Source organism: Myotis daubentonii, chromosome 2 (genome assembly GCF_963259705.1).
Source record: "Myotis daubentonii chromosome 2, mMyoDau2.1, whole genome shotgun sequence".
Lineage (NCBI taxonomy): Eukaryota > Metazoa > Chordata > Mammalia > Chiroptera > Vespertilionidae > Myotis > Myotis daubentonii.
The window spans coordinates 204,744,829-204,764,266 of record NC_081841.1 but is presented as its reverse complement, the minus strand read 5'-3'; the positions used below and the strand labels follow the sequence as shown (position 1 = coordinate 204,764,266).

General features: G+C 38.2%; 1 protein-coding gene across 1 annotated transcript in view; it reads right to left on the bottom strand.

The window, feature by feature from the left end:
• The window catches only part of TEX15 (testis expressed 15, meiosis and synapsis associated), a 62,443-nt gene that overhangs the window by 5,311 nt on the left and 37,694 nt on the right, over positions 1-19,438 (bottom strand). The window contains exons 6-7 of the mRNA XM_059681102.1: positions 5,771-13,089; positions 3,676-3,734 (exon numbers count right to left, since the gene is read on the bottom strand). Of these exons, the coding sequence (XP_059537085.1) occupies positions 3,676-3,734; positions 5,771-13,089 (7,378 nt within the window). The remainder of the gene's footprint in view (positions 1-3,675; positions 3,735-5,770; positions 13,090-19,438) is intronic.

The window sequence follows — 19,438 nt, the reverse complement described above, 5'->3', positions numbered from 1 at the left end:
GATCGCAGAGCTGGAGTTGATACAGAGTTTCGATAATAGAACCGAAACAAACCAGATACTTGCTTTCAGGAACGGAGGCCTAAGAGCTGGAGCCTCAGAGCTAAAGCTGGCTCAGAATAAAAAAAAAAAAAAAGAAAAAAGAAAAAAACGAGCAGTTGGGAGCTTCAGTCCCAGCCTGAAAACAGCCCTCAGCCCCTCACCCAGACTGGCCAGGCACCCCAGTGGGGACCCCCACCCTGAAGGGTGTGTGACCAGCTGCAAACAGCCATCATCCCCTCATCCAGGCTGGCCAGGCACCCCAGTGGGGACCCCCACCCTGATCCAGGACACCCTTCAGGGAAAACCAGCCAGCCCCCACCCATGCACCAGGCCTCTATCCTATATAGTAAAAGGGTAATATGTCTCCCAGCACCGGGATCAGCGGAGCCGAGAGGCCTCCTGGCACCGGGATCAGCGTGACAGGGGGCAGCGCCCAAACCCCCGATCGCCCTGCAGCTCTGTGTGTGTGACAGGGGCCGTGGCCACAACCTCCCTATCGGCCCTGCTCTGTTCATGACAGGTGAAGGCGCCCCAACCCCCTGATCGGCCCTGCTCTGTGCCTGATAGGGGGGAGCTCCCCAAACCCCTGATTACCCTGCGGCTCTGTGTGTGACAGGGGGCGGCGCCCAAACCCCTCACCCCACGAGCCCTGCTCTGTGTGTGATGGGGTAGAGCCATAACCTCCCCATTGGCCCTGCCCTGAGTGTGACAGTGGCGGCGCCCCAACCCCCTGATCCGCCCTGCTCTGTGTGTGACAGGGGGTGGCACCACAACCTCCCCATCGACCCTGCCTTGAGTGTGACAGGGGGCGGTGCCCCAACCCCCCAATCGGCCATACCCTGAGCGTGACTGAGGGTGGCATCACAACCTCACAATCTGCCCTGCTCTGTGCATGACAGGGGGCAGCGCCCCAACTCCCCAATCAGCCCTGCTCTGAGCCCAAACAGGGGCTGCACCTAGGGATTGGGCCTGCCCTCTGCCACCCGGGAGCAGGCCTAAGCCAGCAGGTCGTTATCTCCCAAGGGGTCCCAGACTTTGAGAGGGCACAGGCCGGGCTGAGGGACCCCCTCCCGCCCCCCCGAGTGCACAAATTTTTGTGCACCGGGCCTCTAGTTATAGATATAATTATTTGGTGTATCATCAAGTTTTTTAAAATCACATCTGGAAAAGAACATGTTGAAAAGAAAAAAGTAACTATTCTTCCAGAATCAAGAGAAATTAATCTTTGGCCTTGAATTTATTATTCTACTTATGAAACTAAAAGCTCCACATTTTACTTACTACAGCTTCCTTAAAGGCACTTTAATGACAACCTAGATCAGTGGTTCTCAACCTTCCTAATGCCGCGACCCTTTAATACAGTTCCTCATGTTTGGTGACCCCCAACCATAAAATTATTTTCGTTGCTACTTTATAACTGTAATTTTGCTACTGTTATGAATCATAATGTAAAGATCTGATATGCAGGATATATTTTCATTGTTGTAAATTGAACATAATTAAAGCATAGTGATTACATATGTGTTTTCCGATGGTCTTAGGTGACCCCTGTGAAAGGGTCGTTCGACCCCCAAAAGGGTCGCGACCCACAGGTTGAGAACCGCTGATCTAGATCATCATCCAACCCCATACAATACTTTGACACAGTTTCCAAAAAGTACAATGTTGACTTTATCACATTTCCAATGATGTTTCAGTGATGCCTTGACCTTATAGACTGACAGTTGTTTGCATCATCTGTCCTTTTATGTATTCTCTTAGAGAATAGTCTTCCATGAAGATAGCACCCTTTGTTAACCTTATGTTATAATCCATTTTCCTGCTAAATGAAACAAAGTTTGATTTTTTGAGTGCCAAATACCACCTATAATTAGTTATCAAAAGCAAGATAATTATAGAACTGGTTTATCTTATCCTTCTAACATTTCTATTCATGTTTATACCACTACATAACTATTCAGAGTTGTATGTGCCAGGAAATAAAATGCCATATTTATCTTTTTAAAAAAATTATCATCTGAGTACATGCTTAGAGAGATGAAGGGAAAGAGGGAGAGAGGGAGGAAGAGAAATACAGAGAGAGAGAGAGAGAGAGAGAGAGAGAGAGAGAGAGAGAGAGAGAGAGAGAACGCTATCAATTGGCTGCCTTCTGTATGTGCCTCAACTACAGTCAGAACCCACAACTCAGGCATGCGTCCTGACCAGGAATTGAATTGACAACCCTTCGTTGTACAGGACAATGCTCAACCGAGCCACTCTGGCCAGGCTAAAATGCTGTATTTAAAGAAGCAAAACTGACCTGGCCAGTGTGGCTCAGTTAGATGGGCATCTTCCCATGCACTGAAAGACTGCCAGTTCAATTTCTGGTCAAGGCATATGCCCAGGTTTGCGGGCCAAACTGGGTTTTCAGGCTCAATCCTTGACAGGGGTATGTAGGAGGTAGCTGATAGATGTCTCTCTCTCTCCCTCTCCCTCTAAAGATCAATAAAAACTGTATGTTTAGCTCGGCTAGTGTGGCTCTGTGGTTGAGCCTCTACTATGAATCAGGAGGTCACATGCTTGGGTTTCAGGCTTGGGTTGTCAGCTTAATCCCCAGTAGGAGGTGTGCAGGAGGCAGCCAATCAATGATTCTTTCTCATCATTGATGTTTCTACTTCTCTCTACCTCTCCATTCCTCTCTGAAATCAACAAAATATATATATATATATATTTAAAACAAAGAGTGGCCTACCTTATAAAAATGTTTAAAAAAGCAAAACCAAGTGAGACAGAACTGAGGATGCGTATCTTTTTTATTTTATATTACTCATTCTCCTTCATAAAATAAAAGAAAAATGAAGAAAATGAAGCTTATCATGATCTGAAAATCTTACAGCGTTGAGTCAAACAAGAGACGGTCAACAAGTCCAATGGTGCCACTTCATGTCAAAATAAGAAAAATATAAATAATATAGTGAGATTTTTATAAATACAATTCAGTTCATAGAGCTAAGCTTTATTTTGAAATCATGTCCTTTATAGTATAGTATTAAAACACCCTTTTATGAAACACTGGTATATTTATGTGTTTGTCTATGACTAAGCTCCCACTTAGTAATATAAGTTGGCAATTTATATCTTTTTAACCAATTTTGAAATGTGACTGGTCTGTAAAATGCACACATTTAAAAAACTCAATCTAAGCACATATTCTATTCTTTTATGCTGTTTTTAGTAAAACCAGTCACTAAGTCCCATCAATTCTTTAAGTAATGTCTTGTCAAATACAAATTTTACTTTTTCTCATTATGTAAAACCATCACTCTTCTAAGCCCTGGCTGACTTATGACTTCTAACTGTACTCAGAATCTCCTTATCCTTTACATTATTGAAAAAACATTTTACAAAAAGGAAAAAAAAAGAAAAAACATTTTACAGCACACTATCTTTCAATTCTTACAAAGTTTAAACTCTTTAGGCCTTACTTAATAAACTGCATAATATGAAACAACCACCTCTCCCTTCTTAGCTTACTCTTGTTCCCTAAATTACATGTATGATCCAACAAAGGTATATAAATAAATGTTTTAGTCTTGTTACTTAATATGTGCTCAATTTTAATTTTTCTTCAGATAGGGGGTTGATGGCAATCCCTACCTTGGATGCTTGAACATTGCCTTTTCTTTGTTGATTTTTGTGACATCTTTCACGTTAACCTATGTTTAAAACATACAAAATAAAGCTACATTGGTGATATAAATATTTATCATTCTAATATCAGATATTTGCAATTGCTTGTTCTGTCATCATCTAAAATGCACTAACACTTCATTCATTAACGAACCTTCCCTTTGAAAAGCAGTGAATCTGCAGGACTTCCCATATTTTGTTCATGTTTGGAAATACATTTAAAAAAAGGAATTTGCAAAATTCTTTATATCCCCACACTGGATAACAAACCTGGGAGTCCATTTACAACTGCTTCCTCTTATTCCTTGTAGTAAACCAGCCAGTAAGCCCCATTGTAAGTAATGTCAGTCAAACAGAGAGTTTCCTTTTTATTCTGCAAAACAGCACCCTTTTCTAAGTCCTGGATAACTTACTTCTTCTAACTGTACTCAGAAGATCTACCTTTAAATGACTTACAAAACTGTTCCATAGGACACTATCCTTCAATATGTACAGAATTAAGTTCAAACTAGGTAGGCCTACATTTAAAACATTTTATAATCTGAAACAATCTTCTCCATCCTTAGCTTGTCCACTAGTGTTTTTTTTTTTTTGTTCCAGACTTAATTTTAAACTCATTTCTCAAGATAGGTCAATAAACACTGTGTCTTTGGCTCATGTTATTTTCCTAACTTATATGTCCTCTCCATTTTTACACTCAGGTGATATTATTTTTTCCTTTAAAGTAAGGCTTTGGTTTGTACTATTCCATGAAATCAGCAAATAATCCTTCTCTCTCTCTTTTTCTTTTCTTCTCATTACTTATCACACCTTTTTAGTATCCCCCTCTTTTTACTCCATGTGGAATATGCAACTTGTGTTCTTGTGTTTTGGAAGTATATTTATAAACTGGTTTCTTATTATGCATTTTCCTATAAACACGGCTAATATGTAATGATTAGTTTCCTAGTCTCTAGGACTAATGTAATAATGAACACAATTAGAGTAAACTGAGAAAGAATCCTACTTTTCATTTTGCATATAGGCTTATCTTTACTTTTCGATTGAGAAATTCTTGAAAAATTTTGAGAAGCCTCTGAGAGCAAAATAGGGCCACTTGTTAGTATAGACTGCCTGGTTTTACATCTGTGTTCTCCCATTTAATAATAACTCTATGACAACGGGAGAGTTATTTAACCTTTCTATGTCTCAGTTTCCTTACCTTTTTTTAATTTTATATTTTAGTTTCCTTACCTTTAAATAAGAAAGTAATAGTGCCTACATCATAAGGCTTTTGTGAATAATAAAAAGTTAATATTTGTACAATATTGTAACAGTGCCAAGCACACAAAAAGTGCTGTATAAAATTAGTTAAATAAAATATGTTTATGTAGGACTTCTATATCTTCATAATCATCTATTTAATAATATCTTTCCTGCCCTGGCCAGTGTGACTCAATTGGTTGAGCACCATCCCATGCACCAAAAGGTCACTGGTTCGAATTCCCTTCAGGGCACATGCCCGGGTTGTGTGCTTAATCCCCAGTAGGGGGCATGCAGGAGTCAATCAATCAATCAATGTTTCTCTTTCACATTTATCTCTCTCTCTCTCTCTGAAGTAAAAACATATTTTAAAATGTCTGTCCTATTTCTTCATGTGAATAATGTTCAAAAACACAGGTTCCATTAGCTAGTTTTTAATATTCACTACATTAACTATTAGCCTTGCTATATAAAAGATACTCAATAAATACTCGGTTACTCACTTAACTCACATTTGTAATATTGCACTTTCCCTTAAGAAGTGATTAAAATTCACACCCTTTCGAGAAATGTTTTCTAAGTTAAATAATTTAATTTTTACATTTAAAAGACATTTGCAAGGTATGTCTCATGTGCACAATCATTTATATTTTATAGGTAATATAAATTGTTGAATCCAATGCTTTAATAAATTCATTTTTCAAGGCAATATTTAAATCAGTCTCAATTTTTACAATTCTGCTAACTACTTATTTGATTAAAGAGTAGATTTGTTCTAAAAAATACTACTACATAGGTTTTGTTTTAAAACATTTGTTACCTTTTGTTTTTTACAACTGGAAACTGTAGTATATTTCTCTTGTTCCTGAGAATCTTGACATTTGTCTACAGTGATAGGTCGTTTTTTAGAAGAATTTGAAACATTTTTCATTAGGCACTCTGAAATTGAGGGTACCTTTTTACAAGTACTACTGGATTTATCGATATCCTTCCTAGGTTTTACATGAACATTCATTTTTTCTCTTCTCTCCAGTTGAAAAGTCTTCTCTCTATTATACAGCATTTGGCACAGGATAAAGGAAATGGTTAATTCAGCATTCTTAGCACACATTATCTTCATATGTTCAATAGTTTTCATGACTTTCACAATATGGGCCATTTTCCCTAAATCTTTCTGAGGGGCAGCCAATATATTTTTGAGCAGCATAGAAAACTGACTGTAGTTGTATTCTAACTCTGTCACAGTGGTTCCATAATTTACAGATGCTACACATGGCACAAAGTCAATATACGTGGAAACGGAATACTCAGACTTCTGTAGGAGTTTTTTAACTTGTGAAAGTTCTTGAAGTTCTCTTGAGAACAAATGAAGAGCGTATGAGCAATTAACAGCAGCTTCATTATGTTTGTCGATAACATCCAGATCTTCCTTAAGTTCGGAAATAGCAGTCTCTATCACTTTACAAAGGCAATCTGTTGAGTTATCTTTAAGAAATGAAAAAGAAGCCATTTTTTCTTGGCAGTGAACCAGATCAGGAAGAAGTGACAAGTCAAACCAAAGCATACCTCGAAACCGTTGTTTATCTAGTTTCTTTGCCATTGAGTTTTTAAGGAAGTGAACTGTTTCTGAGAGCATGGCTATTTCAATATAGGTTTCAGTGGCTGCAGGTTTTAAAATTATAGCCTCATTGCTGTGGTTTTCGACCACATCCAAAACGTTTTCTTCTGTAATAAAAATATTTTCTCTGTTATCGTCTTGCAGCATCTGAAAATACTTTTTTAAAGTTTCTAAATGACTGGTACATCTCAAAGTGAGTTCCTGTAATTTTTTAAAGTCTGCAAATTCAGCTTGATCCAATATTTCATTAATACAACAGATATCTGGATGTGAAAGCAAAGTACTGTTAAATTTACAGTTTTCTATGCTAATTGTTTCTTTGTTTATTAGGTCATCTGACTTTCTGGAAGCCACCATAGTATTCTCCTCAAGCCCAATATTGGAAACTTGTTCACTGCTTAATTCTTTGGACAATGTATCATATATCTTTTGCAATTTAGAAAAAGAAGATTGATTCATCTTGAGTAGTGTTTCTTTATTTTTCTGTCCTGAGCATTTTTTGCTGATAGATTGTCTCTTCTCTTTCCAAACAAGACTTTTCGCAGCATCGAAAAAGATATGTTCCAGGCCATAAAGAGATATATTAATACCCACTGCCTCATTGCTCTTGATAAAATTAACTTTTGAGGAGATCATTTCAATGATAATCCACAAATGGTCTCGTTTTCCTAGATGAGAATCAACTTTAGGAGAGTCCCCATACATACTGACCAGCTCTAAAGTACTTTTTCTTAAGGTTTCAAGGTCTCCTAAACTATCTCCGAAGTTAACTCCACAGGTAAATGGAACAGAAAGAGAAAAGTCAAAGCAATCAGAACAATGCCTCAAGATTGCTTCACACTCATTAATCTGTCGTTTGCATTTTAAGAATGCGTAGTATGAATTTCCCTTTTTGGTGTCTTCTAATAAGTTAGCTAATTGATCGTGATAGTTCTGCAACTCACAGTATGCATTATATTTTAGCCTTCCTTGAAAAGCAGGGTAGAAATTAGATTGTTGTTGAAATCCTCGTGGCCTGCCAAGCAGCTCACTGTACAATGTCTCATCATACCAAAGCAAGCTTCGGAATGTCGGTTCACCTCCTAAGAGCCTTTTTTTGTTTTCAATGAATTGAATAGTTTCCATCATCATTTGGAGTTCTACCAAGGAGTCAACAGCACATGGTTTTAACTTCTGTTTGCAATTATTCCACAGGTTTTTTTCTACCAACAATTCTCTTGAAATCAAGATTTGCTCAAGTGAACATTCTTGCTTTCTTTCAAAAGCTTCAACAAACAAAGGGAGAATACTTTGACAAATCTTAGTTTCTTCCTGTAGACTCTGCAAAGATGATGCTTCATCTGCCCTCCTTAAAATTTGAGCTAGCCTAGCTGGGAGATCTGAATGATTAGCTGAGCAATGTTTTTCTTCTAACTTATTTATGTATGATGTAGGCTTCTTCTGAGGAGTGGTGACTTTGGAGGTTTCAGAGTGAGCATGTAAAATAGGCGTGTGATTCATTCCTAAAATGTCTGGTTGTGCGGTAGAATCAAACTGAGAGTCATTAACTTTAACCCCCCCTTTTTCTCCTTTGTTAAGCTGATTAGAGACTGTGGTATTCAAAGAAATTGCCTCACTAGTATTTTTAATGCTTAGACGAAGATCGATTAAGTTATTTTTAATTGTTTTCTCACTTAAATAGGGGGATTCTTCTAAAATCGTAGTCTTGTACTCATTCCTAACAGTTGATCCTTCATTCATACTTTTTGCGTGAACTGAATCTTGTGCTTTTTTTGTTTGTTTAGCTTTCCACATTTTTCTGTCTGGCATGTCTTTCTTTGAAATACCTATTTTGGAAGAACCCTTTTTATCATCTTTTAAGAGCAGAGAACTATCACTAGAAAAAGGTTTTTTCATTATACTTGCCCCATAACTTTTACTTTCTTCAGTTACTGGTATGAGATCCAACTCAGAATTCTCAGTGATGCTGGTTTCATTCACATCTATAGGGATACAATTACTTGGAAAGCACTGTTCTGTCTTTAGAAGCTCCTTTCCACCACATTCTTGCTGACAGTGTGGTACATCGGTGGATCTTGCAAAAGAATCAATAGCTAAAGTCCTTTGTTTATCCAAATAAGGTTGTGAAGATTCCTCCTCATTATGTGCGACTGGAACACTTGATAACAATTGAGAAATGCTGTTACACCTTTTGCTTATTGTCAGACTTTGATTTAATGGATCCATAAGGACATTTCCTGTAATAGTATCTGGTTTGGAGCTTTCAGTAGGAGATGCCCGTTTTTCTAGAAAACTTACTGCCAGGTTTCTTTTATAACCAGATAAAATAAGGTTATCTGGTTTATAGTTATCAACATTCAAAAAGTGCTTCACATTTGATTCTAAGACTGAAATAACTATGTCAGTTTTCACCTTTGTGTGAGCAATACAAGTTGCATCATAATTTTTGTCTGAGCCAAAATGTACATTGTTTTCTTTTATGCAACTTAAAGATACTGAATTAGTTTTGTTTATTATTTCATTAGCCTCAGCACTTCCTTTTATTGCATCTTTAGTATTATGTGCTAAATGCTTCTCAGGCTTTTCATATTTATTAATGTTAGATAAAGATGTTATGCCAGTCTGGTTTTCTTTTTTAGTGAGTTTTTCATCTGGGCAGTCTGAGGATAACAGACACCCCATTTTCCCAGAAAAGGATTGAAGTTCTGATGATCTTGAATTTCTCATACAGGTATTGTCATAAGCTGACTGACTTGTATTTTGGGATGTGGAGCAGAGAGTTAACTGTGATTCAGGATATTCTTGATCACAAAATTCTCTCACGTGAATAGTGGTGTGGCTTCTGGAGACACGGTTGGCCACATTTTTCTTAGAAAAACACTTTGTGATTCTCTCTCCACTTGTTCCATAAGACTGGTATTTTGATACATGAGTTAATGACTTATCAACTTCAAATCCCAAAGCTCTTTTCTCTCCTGATTTGTCGTATTTTCTTTTTGAGAAAAAATGCTTAGTGGAATAATATCTTCTTTCAGCAAAAGGACTATAACCTTGAAGGTCACAAATTTCCCAAAAATTATTGCATATGATTGAATATGATTTGGGTAATGGGCCCTTTCTTGAAGTTTCTCCCACTTTAGCTATAAGCTCCAAAGACGTGTTAACTCTTCTATGAGCTTTTTTTAAGTAAAGAAGAGCTCTGTCAAGTTTTTTTGAAAGGCATTTGCTTTTGCATAAAGATACTTCACTATTTAGAATATCCAGGACACTCCTAATGTGTTTTTCTGACTGTGAAAAGGTTTTGATTCGTCCTCTGGATAAGGAAGAAAAACATTCAGATGAGTTTTGATTAGTTAGCTTCCTCTTCTTCTCACAAATTTCATGATACTGTACATTCTGGTCCCTAAAAGGTATATGTGGCTTTCGTTTGCTAATTCTTGACTCTGTGTCCTTTTTACTTACAGTATCATTACAATCAGTTTTTGACTTTGTAAGTAAACATCTGCTTTCTTTATTTATTGTTGTGACATCTGAAAGTTCAGTAAGCAAAGGTCCACTGTTTTGTTTTTCTGATGCATGATTCATGAGTTTATTATGACTCAAGTCAAAAGAAAGTGAGATTTCAGATTTACTCACTTGTCCTGATTCTTGCCTTTTATTACCAAATTTATCTTCACATGGGTAATCTGAATTTCCACCAGAACACTGGGAATAAACTTCAAATCCTGGAACTTTCCCTTTTTCCTCACATATTTCTGATTTCGTGGCTTCAGTTATATATTTGCAAAAGGTATCTTTCAATGCAAGGGACTCAACAGTGGACCTGAATCTTGGCATAAGTGTATTAGTAAATGTAACTTGTAGATCTGGAAGTAAAATTGGGAACAAGAGCTCTGCTTCATTTTCTTGTGTAGAGGAAGAATCAGAGTGATGCTGGTCACTATGCTCCCTTCTTGTGGTGCTTTTCAAAACTTCATTCTCCCCATTATTGCTTCCTAATAGCCCTTCCCAATCGATACGAGACTTCAGAGTCTCATATAAGGTCCCAAATTCATCATACAGTATACTTCCATGGCTATGAATATCTTGTAGAGATGGAAAAGCATCATCAAACTGTTCTGATTCTACTTCAGTTTCACTTTCCAATTCAAAATTTTGAAGAACTAAGTTGTCACTTATTGATTGATGAAATGAGTTGTATAATTTGTCTTTATCCAGATCCATTTCACAACCAGAAACCCTACGCTTAACTAATAATCCCAAATCTGGACTCTCAGAACAAATTTTTTTAAACTTGTGTCTTTGGTGGTCTTCATGACTTGTGTCTAATGTGGGCACCATTGCATTATCTGTCTGTATTGCAGGATTTGAGGCTTCTTGCATTGAAGAATCTGAGATTTGGGGGTATATGGAAGTGAAACATTCCACACTCCTTATGGTATTTTGCGTATCTTTTTGTTTTATGGCAGTGATAGTATCTTCAGTTTCCAATAATGTAGTTTCTGTTGATACATATTTCCCTCCCCAAGTCAAATACAATGTAGAAAATTCTTCAGAACTCAGAATTTCTACATTATTGTAATTTTTATTCTTCCACTTTTCATCTATATTAATAAAATTTTTGTTTGTATGAAAACCCAGTTTCTCATCTCCACATATATTTTCTGTGTTGTTTTCTGTAGATGTAGCAACGTCTTCCTCGTTAGCCTCAGTTTGGCTTTCTTTATCATGATCTCTTTGTTCTTTGAAATCAACATTCAGGTGTATATCATTATTCAACTGCGCATTACAGAACAGAGTATAATCTTGACCTTTATCGCCAATTTGAGAAGTTTCTTTAGAGTTTCTTTGAATGTTTTCTAATGACACTGGATCACTTTCATTTTTCCTATGGACACATGTATGTTCTCTAGTTATGCTGCAATGTGAATTGCCATGAACTATTTTAATGTCATGAGATGAAATAACTGTATCTATTGGCAGTTCTTTGGCCTGAGGAATGTCTTTTGCTTCCTGGAAAGCATCAGTTATAATGCTAATACAGTTTTGATTTGCCTTTTTCAATTTCAGTCCCATTAGTTTTTGAGAAGTGTCAAAACCGGTATGAATGTTATCTTCATTCTCCAAACAGTGTTGAGAATGCTTTTGTGAAAGGCTTTCCACTCTTGGAGTAAAAGCATTTTGTACTTCCAATGCTCGATAGCCTAGCTCATACTTATTCTCTGTGCTGGGTATAGAAGACTTTGATATTTCTAACTCTTGAGTGATTAACATTTGATCACATTTTTTCCCAAAAGAATCAAGATTTTCATCCTCTTTGCATTCTTTGTGCAAAAAAATGCAATTATCTACTGGACTGGTTTTTGTTTTATTAGTACAATAATTATCAATCTCTTTCCACAAATTTTGCTCTTCTGTATGTTTGGAATTGTCTTCATGGCCAGTGAAATTTCTCACCTTTCCAATGTTTTGTATATACTCATGTATGCTTTCTTTCCTTTGGAATGGAAAATCTGCAGACATTGTGTGACCAGTCTGACATATAGTTTTTAAATGAGAAGACTTTGATTCCTGAGAAAGGTTTCTGTTATACCCTTTCATACAAGTATTCATTGATTCATAAGAGTTATGTGCCTCACTATTTTGTTCAAATAAAAGTGGGATGTTACTTTTCTGTTGGGATCCCTGGGCTTTTTCCTCACTGTGTTTTTGGTTCTCAACTTCTGAAACTACATTTGACAAACACATTGGGAAGGAAAAACTGTCTTGGTCCTGAAATTGTCCTGCCATGGTAATTTTATTGGGAGTTGTATAATCACAGTTCTTAGAGCCCATGTTATGAGCCTGAGATTGTGAATCATCAAAAGAAAGTTTGGAGCAAGGAGCACCCAAACAATTAGTAAGAACAGCATCATCACCAGGCATGACTTCAGATGAGGAGGCAGAATTAGTTGGTATAGATAGGTTTATTTCTGAATTAACTAAATCTGAACTCTTCTTAAATGGCAATATCTCATTTAAACCTGTACTATTATGTTTTTCCTTGTTTTCTTCTCTCCTTGTAAGTCTTGGGTCTTTGATGACTTTTGAAGTAATAACTGTGCTTGAGCCAATATTGTTATGAAGGGGAAAAGCATCAGGAAGACCACTTAAAATATTTTTAAGATGTGTCAAATTTAACAAGAGGTCACCATTAACACTTTCTCTGGTATCACTGGGAATAAATGAAAGACCTGAATCATATGCATGTACTTCAGAAGTGTCTTTACATTCTGCTAAATTGTGCTTCATCTGTCCATTGTATGTTTCAAGGACAGAAATGTTTCCATCTTGTACATTTTCATAGGAACTAAAATTATTTGCATTGGGAGAGTTTATCTCTGAATTTAGGGCATTGCACGAACAGTTTTCCTGTGCAAATGTATCCACAGGTTTCCTGAAATGCTCATAGATGACAGTAGCATCTTTTCCTTTTCCAATTCTTTTGGCCACAGTACAGTTATTCAGAGAGCATGCTCTTTCTGTGAAAATAAAAAATAAAATAAGCAAAAATAGGAAGAAAAAGTATTTCTACAGTAAACTCTATTAAATAGAAGTAAATTTATATAAAATAAAAAAGATCCCAAATAGCCGTAGCAATTTTAAGAAGAACAAAGTTGGAGGGATCACAATACCAGATATCAAGTTATACTACAAAGCCACTGTACTCAGAATAGCTTGGTACTAGCACACGAACAGGCATATAGACCAATGAAACAGAACAGAGAACCCAGAAATGGAACCAATTAATATTTGACAAAGGAGGCAAGAACATACAATGGAGTTAAGATAGTCTCTTCAATAAATGGTGTTGAGAAAATTGGACAGCTATATGCAAAAAAATGAAACTAGACCACCAACTTACACCATACTCAAAAAGGATAACTCAAATGGATAAAAGGCTTAAGTATAAGATGTGAAACCATAAAAATCTTAGAAGAAACCATAGGCAGCAAAATTTCAGACATCTCTTGTAGCAAAATGTTTACCGATACATCTCCTAGGACAATGGAAACTAATTAGAAAATAAACAAATGGGACTACATCAAAATAAAAAGCTTCTGCACAGCAAAAGAAACCATCAACAAAATAACAGGAGAGCCCACTGCATGGGAGAATATATTTGCCAATGATACATCCGATAAGGGGTTAATATCCAAAATTAAAAAATGGGCAAAAGACATAGACACTTCTCCAAAGTAGACATACAGAAGGCCAAAAGGCATATGAAAAATGCTCAAAGTCACTAACCGTCTGACATATGCAAATCAAAATGACAATGAGTTACTACCTCACACCTGTCAGAATGGCTATCATCAACAAATCAACAAATGACAAGTGTTGGTGAGGATATGGAGAAAAGGTAACCCTTATACATTGCTGGTGGGAATGCAGATGGGTACAGCCTCTGTGGAAAACAGTATGGAGTTTCCTCAAAAACTTAAAAATGGAACTCCCATTTGACCCAGTGGTTCCACTTCTAGGAATGTGTCCCAAGAATTCACAAACACCCATCAGAAAGAATATAGCACATCTATGTTCAAAGCAGCACAATTTATAATAGCTAAGATATGTAAACAGCCTAAGTGCTCATCAGCAGATGAATGGATTAAAAAGCTGTGGTACATCTGTACAATGGAATATTATGCGTCTGTGAAAAAGAAAGAATTCTTACCATTTGCAACAGCATGGTTGGACCTAGAGAGTATGCTAAGCAAAATAAGCCCATCAGAGAAAGATAAGTATCACATGATCTTACTCATATGTGGAATCTAATGAACAACATAAACTGATGAACAAAAACAGACCCAGAGATATAGAAACATTGAACAGACTATCAAACTTCAGAGGGAAGGCAGGGGAGGGTGAAGGGGGAGAAGAGATCAAGCAATGAACTCATATGCATATATGTTTAACCCATAGTCACAAATAGGGTGATGAAGGCTTTGGGGGGCAAGGAGGTGGAGGGAGCAATGAGGGAAAAAGGGACATACTAATACTTTAAACAATAAAGATTTATTAAAATAAAGAAGTAATATATGCACCCCTATATTCAAAGCAGTACAATTTACAATAGCTAAGATTTGGAAACAGCCTAAGTGCCCATCAGCAGATGAATGGATTAAATAACTGTGGTACATCTACACAAGGGAATACTATGCAGCTGGAAAAAAAGAATTCTTACTATTTGCAACACCATGGATGGACTTGGAGAGCATTATGCTAAGTGAAATAAGCCAATCAGAGAAAGTTAAGTATCACATGATCTCACTCATATGTGGAATCTAATGAGCATCATAAACTGATAAAAATAGATCCAGAGACACAGAAGCTTTGAACAGACTGTCAAACTCAGAGGGAAGGCAGGGGAGGGTGGGTGGGTGGAAGAAATCAACCAATTAACTTGTATGCATATATGCATAACCCATGGACACAGATAATAGGATAGTGACGGCCTGGGTTAGGGGATGGGGGCAGGCTGGGAGAGGTCAATGGGGGTAAAAGGGAGACATATGTAATACTTTCAACAATAAAGATTAAAAATAAATAAATAAACTAAAATAAAAGAGAAATTGGAAAGCTATGGCTTTGATTTAACTGAAAGTAAGCAAAATATCTATATAATAAAAGCCTAAGCGACCATTACGGCAGAATGACTGGAACAGCCAGTTGCTATGATGTGCACTGACCACCATGGGCAGATGCTCAATGCAGGAGCTTACCCTTCGTGGTCAGTGTGCTCCCACAGGGGGAGCAGCTGCTGAGCCAGAAGCTGGGCTCACGGCTGGCGAGTGCAGCGGCGGTGGCGGGACCCTCTCCTGCCTCCACGGCAGTGCTAAGGAGCAGTGATCCAAGAGGTAAGGAATGAACAGGCAGGTGGTCAGGTGCGAGGGATCCTGGACTGTGAGAGGGTGCAGGCTGGGCTGGGCTGAGGGGGAACACCCTCCCCCCCCAACCCCCCGTGCATGAATTTTGTGCTCTGGGCCTCTAGTCAAAGATAATCTGCCTGGGTTTTCTGTTAAAGGGCTGGGAATGTTAGAATAGGTACTGAAATAAAGATGTAATAGTAAAAAAAAACCCAAAAAACAACGTTAATTGAAAGTTCTTTAAATAACCTACTGATGGTTAAACTATGTTCTCAGAAGAAAAGGCAGGGACACAGAACCTGGAAGACACAGTTAGGAGAAACCAAGATGGCGGCATAGGTAAACACCGGAAATTGCTGCCTCGCACAACCACTTCAAAAATACAACTAAAAGACAAAACAGACATCATCCAGAACCACAGGAAGGCTGGCTGAGTGGAAATTCTACAACTAGAAGGAAAGAGAAAAGCACTGAGACTCAGAGAAGGTGGAGAAGTAAAGTGCAGAGGTACGGAGGCACACACCGAAAGGGCTGGCAACTGAGGACGCAGCACACGTGGAGAGGGCTGGCAGCTGAGGACGTGGTTGTCTTTTTCAATCGGGAGGGAGTCTCAAGCTCCCGATTGCTCTGAACTCCAGTTCCGGGTAAGTCTCTGGGGACCCAGACTCATACGGGGAGAAACTGGACTATCTGGCATCGGGCAGAATTCGAGGGCGGCTTTCTCTCAGAGGTGCTTGCAGCGATTACCCGGACACTGAGATGCGGGGCCTCTTAGGGTAGGACTGGGGAGCAGCCCTGTTGATCCCCTGAGACCCTGCCCCACCCAAGCTGTGCACAGAGGCTTTTGCATATGAAAGGCCTGGCCCTTTGCAACCTGAAAATTACCTAACAAACTGCAGCTGAATCAGAGAGACTGAGAACTTCCAAAAGAAGGCCCAAGGCCCCACAGCAGCTTGCATTGCTTCAAAGGTGGGCCTCATCTGGGCACCTCCAAACACCAAACAAAGAAGAGGAATCTCTCCATAGCTCCTGCTGGGTAGCCTCAGGAAGAGGCTAAATTAGCACCTCCTTAGAGATCCAAGAGCCAGTGTACCCAGTGGTCAGAGTGGGACCATCCAGATTACAACTCCTCAGATCCATAAGGGACACACTCAGGGGGCAGACTCAGTGAGCACCAAAGCCCCACTGAAGCAAGTCTTGCCCCAGAAGGGTGTCTCCAGCTCAGAAGTTCTCCCACTGCAGACACACCTGATTCTCACAGCCAATTGGCCTGGAGGTCAATTCCTCCCAGTGATACCTACAACAATCAGGACTTAACTACAACAAGACTGTGCTCAAAGCCCACAAAGGGGTGCACCAAGAGTGTCCACTCAGGTAATTGGGGAGGCTGAGCCACTGGGTCCTATAGGACACCTAACCCAGAAAGCCACTCTATCAACACAGGGAAGCATAAGAAATGCGGAGACAAAGAAACAAGTCACAAATGACAGAAATGGAGGAAAGCAAACTACTGGATATAGAGTTCAAAACCACACTTTAAAGGTTTTTCAAGAATTTTCTAGAATCCGCTGATAAATTCAGTGAGACCCTCAAGACATCTAGTGAGACTGCCGATAAACTTAGTGAGACCCTCGAGGTTATGAAAAAGGACCAACTAGAAATTAAACATACACTGACTGAAATAAAGGATATTATGTAGAGTTCCAACAGCAGACTAGAGGATCGCAAGAATCAAGTCAAAGATTTGAAATATGAAGAAGCAAAAATCACCCAACTGGAAAAACAAAAAGAAAAAAAGAATCCAAAAATATGAAGATAGTGTAAGGAGTCTCTGGGACAGCTTCAAGTGTACCAACATCTGAATTATAGGGGTGCCAGAAGATGAGAGAGAGCAAGATATTGAAAACCTATTTGAAGAAATAATGACAGAAAACTTCCCCTACCTGGTGAAAGAAATAGACCTACAAGTCCAGGAAGCGCAGAGAACCCCAAACAAAAGGAATCCAAAGAGGACCATACCAAGACACATCATAATTAAAATGCCAAGAGCAAAAGACAAAGAGAGAATCTTAAAAGCAGCAAGAGAAAGAAACCCAGTTACCTACAAGGGAATACCCATACGACTGGCAGCTGATTTCTCAACAGAAACTTTGCAGGCCAGAAGGAAGTGGCAAGAAATATTCAAAGTGATGAATACCAAGAACCTACAACCAAGATTACTTTATCCAGCAAAGCTATCATTCAGAACTGAAGGTCAGATAAAGAGCTTCACAGATAAGAAAAAGCTAAAGGAGTTCCACACTACCAAACCAGTATTATATGAAATGCTGAAAGGTATCCTTTAAGAAGAGGAGGAAGAAGAAAAAGGTAAAGATACAAATTATGAACAACAAATACACATCTATCAACAAGTGAATCTAAAAATCAAGTGAATAAATAATCTGATGAACAGAATAAACCAGTGAATATAATAGAATCAGGGACATAGAAAGGGAGTGGACTGACTATTCTGGGGGGGAAAGGGGTGTGGGGGGTGTGGGAAGAGACTGGACAAAAATTGTACACCTATGGATGAGGACAGTGGGTGGCGGGGGTAAGGACAGAGGTTGGTGTGGGAACCGGGTGGAGGGGAACTATGGGGGGAAAAAAGAGGAACAACTGTAATAATCTGAACAATAAAGATTTAATTAAAAGAAAAAAGAAAAAAGAGGGCGAGAAGAGGATGAGTAAAAAGTTAATAAAGTATAAATGATGGAGCATGAAACTGTCCTTAAGAGCTTACTAAAGAAAGTAGTTGCCATAAAAAAATTGGATTCTGTCAAATACTAAGAAATAGAAAAATTAAATAGGATAAAAACATGTTGCACATAGACCAGGTATTCTCATATTAATTTCCTATATTCAGAGATTTAATAGTATCTACATATTAATAGACAACATTGTCTCCCTCTACTGTTACCCTGTTTTATTTCACTCTACCACTGGAGAACAAAAAAACAGAAAGGGAAGGGGAATGAGGTGGAGAAATAAGGAATAAGAGACCAAAAAGGTTCCATAGCCCTGGTTGGGTTGCTCAGTTGGTTGGAGCGTTGTCCAGTACACAAAAAGATTCTGGGTTCAATCCCCGGTCAGGTCACATACTTAGGTTTCAGGTTGATCCCTGGTCAAAGTGCATACAGGAAGCAACCAATCAATGATATTCTCTCTCTCTCTCTCTCTCTCTCTCTCTCTCTCTCTCTCTCTCTCAATCAGTGGGAACAAATCCTCAGCTGAAGACTTAAAAAAGAAAAGTTCCACAAAATCTTTCTTAGGAGCCAAAAGCAAACTTCTACCCCTTGTTGCATAGTGAAATAAGTATTCCTGCAAACAATATACATGAACAAAACCTAGAGAATAAAACCAAATTCTTTTTATAATTTATAAAAATATATTCCTAAAATTTCATAAAGAACTTCATGCAATCTTATAATAACAAAAGAACTGCCCTGACCGGTTTGGCGCAGTGGATAGAGCGTCGGCCTACGGACTGAAGGGTCCCAGGTTCGATTCCGGTCAAGGGCATGTACCTGGGTTGCGGGCACATCCCCAGTGGGGGGCGTGCAGGAGGCAGCTGATCAATGTTTCTCTCTCATCGATGTTTCTAGCTCTCTATCCCTCTCCCTTCCTCTCTGTAAAAAATCAATAAAATATATTTAAAAACAAACAAACAAACAAAAAAAAAACAACAACAACAAAAAAAACAAAAGAACTTAAAAAGTACATATTTAGCAAGTAAAAGGTTCAGAGAGCATTCAAAGCTAAGTAATACCATACAATATCTTAAGACAAATTAATGATGGAAATTACTTCTGAGATTTATGACATATATAAAGTTATAATCATATCACTGGGAAGTACCATGAGGTTGTTTTTCACAATATACCAAAGATTGGTTTGTTGAAAATTTCTAAATTCTATAGTCATT